This window comes from Taudactylus pleione, unplaced genomic scaffold, assembly GCF_031769625.1.
Source record: "Taudactylus pleione unplaced genomic scaffold, aTauple2 ptg000155l, whole genome shotgun sequence".
Taxonomy (NCBI): Eukaryota; Metazoa; Chordata; class Amphibia; order Anura; family Myobatrachidae; genus Taudactylus; species Taudactylus pleione.
In genome coordinates this window covers 9878378-9887801 of record NW_028284557.1, presented here as the reverse complement: position 1 = coordinate 9887801, position 9424 = coordinate 9878378, and the positions used below count along the sequence as shown (strand labels likewise).

General features: G+C 40.5%; 1 protein-coding gene across 1 annotated transcript; it reads left to right on the top strand.

The window, feature by feature from the left end:
• Positions 1-290: 290 nt before the first annotated feature.
• Positions 291-8555, top strand: LOC148521789 (keratin, type I cytoskeletal 17-like). Its single transcript, XM_088474663.1, has 8 exons — positions 291-679; positions 3835-3917; positions 4692-4848; positions 4954-5112; positions 5223-5348; positions 6577-6791; positions 6884-6918; positions 8323-8555. The coding sequence occupies exons 1-8, from the start codon at positions 347-349 to the stop codon at positions 8424-8426; spliced, it is 1212 nt and encodes a 403-aa protein (XP_088330789.1). The 5' UTR covers positions 291-346; the 3' UTR covers positions 8427-8555.
• Positions 8556-9424: the final 869 nt, after the last annotated feature.

Genomic DNA, 9424 nt, shown 5'->3' with positions numbered 1-9424 from the left:
CATATAAAAATATAATAAAGCATATAATAATTATTTACCTGAGTGACTGTTGATTGTTTTTTAACACCACAAATCTCACCTGCAACAATAAAAGTGATCGACACAGTCACAACTATGAAAAAAGGGGGTTATACATTTTTTTTGCATGTGCAATTTGTAATAATCCATCTAGGATTTACTTGTTGTTTTATAGTAAAAAATAAAACTATACTACTACACCCATCTCAGTAACTTGTGTATATATATGTGTGTGTTGTTGTTGTGCAGTTTTGAGCAAGCCACTTGTAAATTGCCACTAGAAGATCCTTGAAGGTTGAAGGGGTTGCACCTGCTGTCATTTTATACCATGTCTTGTCACTGGAAAAGTGGATCAGTCAGATCAGTAAGCGGCAGTGTCAGCAGCCACAGAATCAGCAGTCTGGCTGGAGACCTGGCAATAGGATCTGAGCACTTTTCAGCTGTGAGCTATGGTGTAAATGATGGCCTCCTGCATGGAGGAGAAAAGGAAACCATGCAAAACCTAAACATCAGACTGGCTTCCTATCTGGACAAAGTGAAGGCTCTGGAAGATGCCAATGCGGACCTTGAATCAAAGATCAAGGAGTGGTATATTAAACATCAGCCAAAAATAGAGGACTACAGCCCTTACTTCCATATCATTGAGGATCTCAAAAGCAAGGTGGGTGATAAAAGAAAAATCTCCTATGGTAATTAATATGTATAAACACTGGAACCAGCATTTCACACTAATGCCTGTCATTAGCTCTTCCACGGCTGGGAGCTGCTTACTCAAAGTGCAGTCAGTTATCATTTCAAGTAGGAGTTCAAAGGAGGAGAGAAGACACTGCTAATAGAAAATGACAAGGTCGTAGCACAAAGCATATGGAAAATTTAATCTTTATCTTCCGCATGACTGTTATCCATATTCCAGGTGACATACTAGTCCTAAAGACATTCATCACTGTGGCAGTGGGCTCAATCATTCGATCATAGTGCTTGCAGATTTACAATTATGTACTCTGTGGGAGACTTAGCCTAAAAGTTAATTAGCTCAGCTAGCTTTCCAATGTTAATATACTGTATGTTTCAGTAATTCATTAAGTGGAAGCATCAATTAGTCATTTAAATACTGTGTTTTTAATGGAGAGTAAAATACAATTGAATGAACTGGAGTCCAGTTTACCATTTTCACATATATTAGCTAAAGAGGTGGCACTAAATTTACTAAGCAGTGCTTTTCAAAGCTGCCATGTCTTCAGCTGTTTCACCCGTTTTTAAAGGGACAATTTTATTCAATTGAAAACCTGGCATGTTCTGTATTGAATGTAATTGCTCCTTTATATCTATTGACAGAAACTGCTGAAAATGTGGCTGCTTTGAAAAGCACTGCATGGTAAATTTATCCGATAGTGATATCGTGGTGGTGTCCATATAAATCAAGTCAGTGACCCAAGTAAATTTTTGACTCCTTGAGAACATATTAGGTCATTCCAAAATGTTAAGCAGTAAAGCAATACTTGCTTACCTTGGAACTATTAAGTTATGAATGAAGTTAGCTTTTTTTCATTTGACCTAAGAGATCCTAGGATCGTAAGACAGCTTGAAATACAGATATTGTCAAGAGATGATCTAAATTTGTAAATTTATTTTTAAATATACTAAAATAGGTTAATTTGTATATTTTGTGACAGTCTTCAATTTAAAGTATGGAATGTATTATACAGATTGTTTGCACATAGCTAAAAGTAAAAAAAATAAAGTAAACAAATCAATTTAAAATCTTTTTTTTCCTCAAATTATGTTTCAGTCTCTCTTTCTTAAATCCTTTAGCAGAGCTCCTTAGTGTATGTATATAAAGATACAGGGCCAAATATAATAGGTAGTCAGTTTTAGTAACAGAACAAATTTAAAAAGTGCGAGTTTGTACTGAAACTCGCAAATTCAATAGCCTGCAAACTTTTCAGCTCGAGGCTACTACATATGCGAGTTTAGGCGAGTTAGAACTATGTAAACTGACACCTTTTAATGCGAGTAGCATTAAGGTTTTAGAGAAGCCATCACAGATCAATGAGATCCGTGATGGCTTCTGTCTGTATTACAGGCCATACAAGCCCTGGGCTTTATAAAGCCTCTCCTGGTTCTAAAATTACAGGGGCCAAAATGCGTAGGGTCCCCCTGTATATTAAGAACCAGCACAGGGCTTTGCAGAGCCAGTGCTGGTTCTGGAAAATCAGGGGACAAAACGAGTAGGGGTCCCCTGAAAATTCCAAAACCAGCACTGAGCTCTTTCTAGCGGGGGGATAATGCCACAGCCAGGGAAAACCTTTCACTGGTTTCCCCGGCCAAAGCATTACCCCTGACCGCTAGGGGTGATAAAGGGGTCCCCCTCTCCAGGGCACCCCAGGCCTAGACTGATAGCCCGGGACTATCCCCGGAACCCTAGGGCGGTGGGTACCGGGTTGATAGTGTTAGTGTTTTGTATCAATTAAAGGGTTAAATATTGTCTATAGTTGTAGAACCACAAGTACCAGCAAGCCTCCCCCGCATGCTGGTATTTGGCAAAAAATACGTAATAAAAACTTGGCAACATTGTATCAATGATGTAACCACAAGATTAAACTCAATTAACCTTGTGGATACGATGTAGCAGCTCCCATCATAGACTTCAATGGTGAATTCTCACCATAGAAGTCTATGGGGAAGACAGGCAGACCGCATTCAGCCAATCAGCGAGCTGCTCCGACGGAGATGCCCGCTGATTGGCTGGCGGCCCCTTCAATGATGGGGCACACGTGTTATTTACGCGGAGCAAAGGTATGTGTACACACACATACCTTTGCTCAGTCCGGCATGGTATGGTATTTTTCCAAATTTTATTTTTAACCCTTTGGATGCCTACTTGGACAAGAGGACGCGATCTTCGCATAGGAGAGCTGAGTATGGATTTTTATTTCAGGTACCCCCATCGATTACTTTGGATACTAGGTGAGTATGTGTGAGTGTGAGTGTGCAGGTACGTTTTATTAAAATTTTACTTTCACGGTTTGTGTTTGTTTTTTTTTACGTATTTCTTTAGTTGTGGAACTACAAGTGCCAGCGGGCCCGTAACGCCCCGCATGCTGGTATTATGGTTTGCTAAATACCAGCATGCGGGGGAGGCTTGCTGGTACTTGTGGTTCTACAACTAAAAACAATATTTAACCCCTTATTTTACACAAAACACTAACACTATCAACCCAGCACCCACCACCCTAGGGTGCTGGGGATAGTCTGGGCCTGGGGTACCTTACGCATTTTGGCCCCTGTATTTTTAGAACCAGGACAGGTTTTATAAAGCCCGTGGCTGGTTATGCTTTTGGGGAGGGGGTACACATCATTTTTTTTATAATTTAAAACCTTTTACATAAGTACACACAGAAACATTCACGATACGTGCTTCTGTGTTAATCTGACCTGCTCAGAATATACTCGCTAGCCTGAAGCAGGTCTATTATTTGGGGACATTTGGTTATCTTATTTTTTGCGAGTCTAAAACAAACATCCTATTATATTGGGCGAGTTGATTGTTTTCAATGGGAAAACATCTGGATGCGAGTTTGAGAATGGGGATTTTTAGTAACTCTGAAAATGCTAGTTTTAGTGAACAGACACCCTACTACATTGGAGAGTTTTGAAAAATTGCGAGTTTAGCACAAAACTCGCAATTTACCAAAACTGACACCCTATTATATTTGTCCCACAGTGTTTGTTTGTATTAACAATGTTGCCTAACAGCAGTAATTATTACTTTGTAATTTCTGAATAATGAGTTTACACACCAATTTTCACCACCAGATTATAGTTGAAAGCTGTGAAAATGCCAAGATCGTGCTTCAGATTGATAATGCCAAGCTGGCAGCAGAGGACTTCAGAATTAAGTGAGTAGAGACACCTGCACAATCTAATTCCATGTAAACATCTGTGTCATGTTCATTTAGTATTAACTTGGCTGAGCACGCATTCATTGTACATAGAAAAATCAGCTACATTGTGTCTACACCAGCTGTGATCCTACAAAGCATATAGACATGCTGTATAGAAATGTATGGTGACTTTCGGGGTCATTTTCTACCAATTTCTTCTGATTGTCATGTTCAAAGAGGAGTGCGCTGCTGCGCAGACTCCAGTCTTCCTGTTCTCCAGGGAGGCTTCATTCCCTGTCCCAGATCGCTGCACCCCTATCCATTTGCAGCTAATGCTCACCGGCTGTTGAGCGGTGTAGAACTCTGCTTCGCTCAAGCTCCACTCCATTACCAATGTACAGTACATGTAACAGTGAGTACCGACTGTACCTGCTATCTCTCAATAAACCAACACTGCTGGGTAAATAACTGGTCTGTTCATAGTTTGGGCCATCCGTTCGTGTGTTCCTACGTAATTTTGCAATATCAATACCTGCACACACATCATTGCCAACATGCCATGCGACCCAACTCCTGAAATATCCATTTAGTATGTCAGAATTCAACACAGTTTTGGCCTTGAACAATAAAAGCATGAAAAAATATTGTTGTTTCATACATAAGCCCCACTCTGAGTATGTTATCTTGTGCAGATTTGATATATACAGTACAATATACAACCCCTACTGAATGCTAACCATGACAGAGATTGTCCTGTATGAACAACTTACGTGAATTGTCTTGTTTCAGATATGAGAATGAAGTGTGCCTGTTCCAATGTGTTGATTCAGACATTTGTGGCCTGCGTAGACTGTTGGATGAACTGACCTTTGCTAGGTCTGCCCTGGGACCACAGCTTGAGAGTCTGAAAGAAGAGATTGAATGTCTGAAGAGGAACCATGAAGCGGTACAGTGTTGTTGTCTTTTTCATTCATTAATTGTACTATGTATACTTTACCCAAAAGAGCATTTTCCAAACTTGACCTACAATATCTGTATGCATTGTTTTTAGGAAATGAATGCTCTGAAGGGAGAGAGGGCTGATGTAAATGTGGAAATGAACGCTGCTCCAGGAGTAGATCTCAGCAAACTTCTGAATGATATGCGATCTCAGTATGAAGAAATTGCAGAGCAGAACAGACAGAAAGCTGCAGACTGGTTTAATGAAAAGGTAACAACATCAATGAGACATAAGTCATGTTCTGTGCTAGAATCTTTGGTGGCCTGATATCATGGATTATAACACATCAATATTGATTTAGCTTCACTTTGTTTTTTTAGAGTACAGAACTAAACAAGGAGATTTCCCACAGCAGCGAGATGGCCGAGTGCCACAAGACTCAGCTGAATGAGCTACGACGTACCCTTCAAGAACAGGAAATTGAGTTGCAGGCCCAACTTGCCATGGTAATTTTAATTTAACTCTAAGCAAGGGGTACAAGCTTTTTACTTAATACTTAAAGGTTCTGTTATATGTTAAAGCTCATTTAATACAGAAGTGTGTTTGATAGAAGGGCTGGATTAGATGACCTTAGACCCCTGTCTAGGGTCCAATGTGCCCTCGGGATCCGACTGCTGCCAGACAGGTGGGAGGCCTAGGTCGTCTTGTATATGCTGGTCTGGCCATAAAGGTTATTGATCAACCCAGTGGAGCTCTGATATTCCCAGGACCAGCCAACAATGCACTATAATGCAATGTCCCTACTCTATCCACTGACCAAGTTCCCACCACTTCCTTTGCTTCCACCTCATCCTAACCTTCCCTTGTTCCGCTCCGCACCAGACACCAGACGAGAGAGCCATCTGCAAAGAGATGTACATCATTTAGGAGAAGTGGGGGTGTATTAATATTATCTGAGAGTGGGTGTTGTGTTAATGTTATCTGGGGGTTGGTGAAGTGTATATTAATGTTATTTGTGGATGGAAGTATATTAAAGTCATCTTGGGGTTACCAAGAGTCTTTTGCCCAGGTGAGGGAGGAGATTACCAATAAAAAAAGAATCTTACTTCACAGAAGTTGACATTGAGCACCCAAAATAGGATAAACAAATTAAACTAGTAAAGAAAAGAAGACCAATTAAACTACATGATTAACAATATTAAAATGAACGTGGAGTGCCCATGGTTAAATGACATGTGCATGAGACATTTGAAAATATTTGTGAATCCCTGTGATTCTTTTCTCATAGCTAGCCAAATTAAAATACATTGCAATTATAATCAGTGTTGTCACTTTCTTTTTGAAAATATTTTAATATTTGCATATAGTCACAATCTATTATCATTAACAGTGATTCATATAGTGGCTACTACATAATGTTTAGTGCTTTACAGGGAGTATTTAACCATTCACATCTGTGCCAGTCATTTGCACTCATCATCATGCATGAAACTGTCCATATTGCCTAAAAACATGAATGAATTATAATTAATAAATAACACAGTATAAAGAAAATAATTCAAAGGTAAATTAAAATGTTTTCACTTTAAAACAGTGATTTTTGCCAACCAAATCTTCAAAATAATAATAAACTACATTTGGTTTTATGATTTAGAATAATCTAGAGTTTTTGTCTGTTTTAACCATTTTGCATTATGAAAATAAAATACGTACAATTATTTCTCCCTATAACAGAAAAAATCCCTGGAGTGCTCTCTGGCAGAGACGGAGCATTGTTACAGTACTCAGTTGGCACAACTACAGGGCTATGTAGGGAATGTGGAAGAACAATTGAGTCAGGTCCGCAATGATCTGGAACGTCAGAATGCAGAGTACAAACTTCTTCTGGACATCAAGACCCGTCTGGAAATGGAGATCGAGACTTACCGCAGACTACTTGACGGAGAGGTGTAAGTTTGATACAAATATTTGACTTACAACATACAGTAAATATAATACATTTAATTGCAATGTAATACATTATCATCCTAATCTCTTGCAGATGGCAATATAAGGAGGTACCAGTCCCTGTGAAAGGTATGCTTTTTCTATGTGTATATTAATGTAATGCTAGAGACTGAAATGCCCTCTTCCTGTTAATCAGAATAGCAGCTATGGAAGGTTTTCCATTATTCTACAGGTGGCTGTACATGTCCTCCATATGTTATCTCTCCAATATACTGCAGATACTGAGAACTTACCATCAATTAAAATACAAAGGTCTATATGTAATACTGTAGGTTGCAATCTTCCGATGCTGCGGGGATTTATGGGACTCTCTCCGTATTTTTAAAGTGACAATCATTTTAAAGGCTAAACCAAGCTTTAAATATGATTTCAACATTAAAAATACAGGGAGACTTGCAAATCCCCACAGTGTCAGAAGTTAGGAGGCTATTCCATTTAGCCCAAAATCTGTGCATGGCCATGACAGATAAACTGTACAGGATAGGTTAGCCGGGGCCGCAACTAGGGGGGGGCTGGAGGTGCACGTGCACCGGGTGAGCCGCTGTACCTGGTGCCAGTGACCTCCAGCCCGGCGCTGCAGAGAGGCTCCAAGCCGGACGTCCGCTGGTAATATTTATAACCTGCGGGCGCCCGGCTCCTTCTCTGCAGCGACGTGGTGTAGCCGGAGCCGGAGGCTGGAGTTCTCTCCCGAACTCCAGCTTCCGGCTCTCCCCACGGGCACTATGGGGGAGACGTCATGACATCTCCCCCATAGTTCCAAGGAGCAGCCGGCGGACCGGACGTGACGCTGGATGCAGGAGCGGGGTTCAAGGTAAGTATTTTTTTTGTTAATAAGCTGCACTACAGGGGCATTATTATGGGGGCAGGGGCATTACCACAGGGGCATTACTATGGGGGCATAGGCAATAAGGGGCATTACAAATGGGGCATGAGCACTACAGGGGCATTACTATTGGGGCATGGGCACTACAGGGGCATTACCACAGGGGCATTACTGTGGGGGCATGAGCACTACAGGGGCATTACTGTAAGGGCACTACAGGGATATTACTATGGGGCATGGGCAATACAGGGGCATTACTATGAGAGCATGGGCACTACAGGGGCATTACTATGAAAGCATGGGCACTACAGGGGCATTAATATGGGAGCATGGGCACTACAGGGGCATTACTGTATGGTGGGCACTACAGGGGCATTACTATGGGGGTATTAACATATGGGCATTACTATGGGGGCATTACAATATGGGCACTACTGCAGGGGGAATTACATGGGGGGCGCCAAATTACTGTCTTGCCCCTGGTGACAAAAATCCTAGTTTCGGCCCTGGGTTAGCACAGATGTAATCTACAAACATTGTGACTGTTTGCTAACATTAGCATACATAGTTCAAAATGAGATGACAAACAAGCACAGTACCTTGTGAATGACTATGCAGTTTTTTTATAATCCCTCTGTTTTACTTTCTAGAGCCAAATAAAACCAGGAAAGTGACAACGATTGTGGAGGAAGTGGTCGATGGCAAGATTGTGTCAAAGAAAATAAATGAAACTGAAGAGAAGCTAAAAATGTAACAAACAGTTTTACCACACAGTACATGTGTATGTCATATAATGTCATGGTCTGTACTGCATGGCATGCCATCTGCTTGGGAATAGCTATAAAGTATTTACTATTTGTCTTCACTATCCAATAAACTTTTATTCTGCAATTCATATCTGCGTTCTTGCCATAAAAATGACATGTTGAAATAAAAAAACATACCATAAAAAACAATTGCAATAAAAAACAATGGTATATACAGTCAGGTCCATAAATATTGGGACATTGACCGAATTTTCAGATTTTGGCCTCTGTTCACCACCACAATGGTTTTGAAATGAAACAAACAAGATGTGCTTTAACTGCAGACTTTCAGATTTAATTTGAGGGTAATTACATCCAAATCGGGTGAACGGTGTAGGAATTACAACGGTTTCAATATGTGCATCCCACTTTTTAAGGGGTCAAAAGTAATGGGACTATCAACTCAAGAGCTATTTCATGGACAGGTGTGGGCTATTTCCTCGTTATTTCATTATCAATTAAGCAGGTAAAAGGTCTGAGGTTGATTCTAGGTGTGACATTTGCATTTGGAATCAGTTGCTGTCGACTCTCAATATGAGATCCAAAGAGCTGTCACTATCAGTGAAGCAAGCCATCATTAGGCTGAAAAATCAAAACAAACCCATCAGAGAGATAGCAAAAACTTTAGGTGTGGCCAAATCAACTGTTTGGAACATTCTTAAAAAGAAAGAATGCACCGGAGAGCTCAGCAACACCAAAAGACCCGAAAGACCACGGAAAACAACTGTGGTGGATGACAGAAGAATTATTTCCCTGGTGAAGAAAAACCCCTTCACAACAGTTGGCCAAATCAAGAACACTCTGCAGGAGGTAGATATATATGTGTCAAAGTTGACAATCAAGAGAAGACTTCACAAGAGTGAATATAGAGAGTTCACCACAAGGTGCAAACCATTGGTGAGCCACAAAAACAGGAAGACCAGATTAGAGTTTGCCAAACAAAATC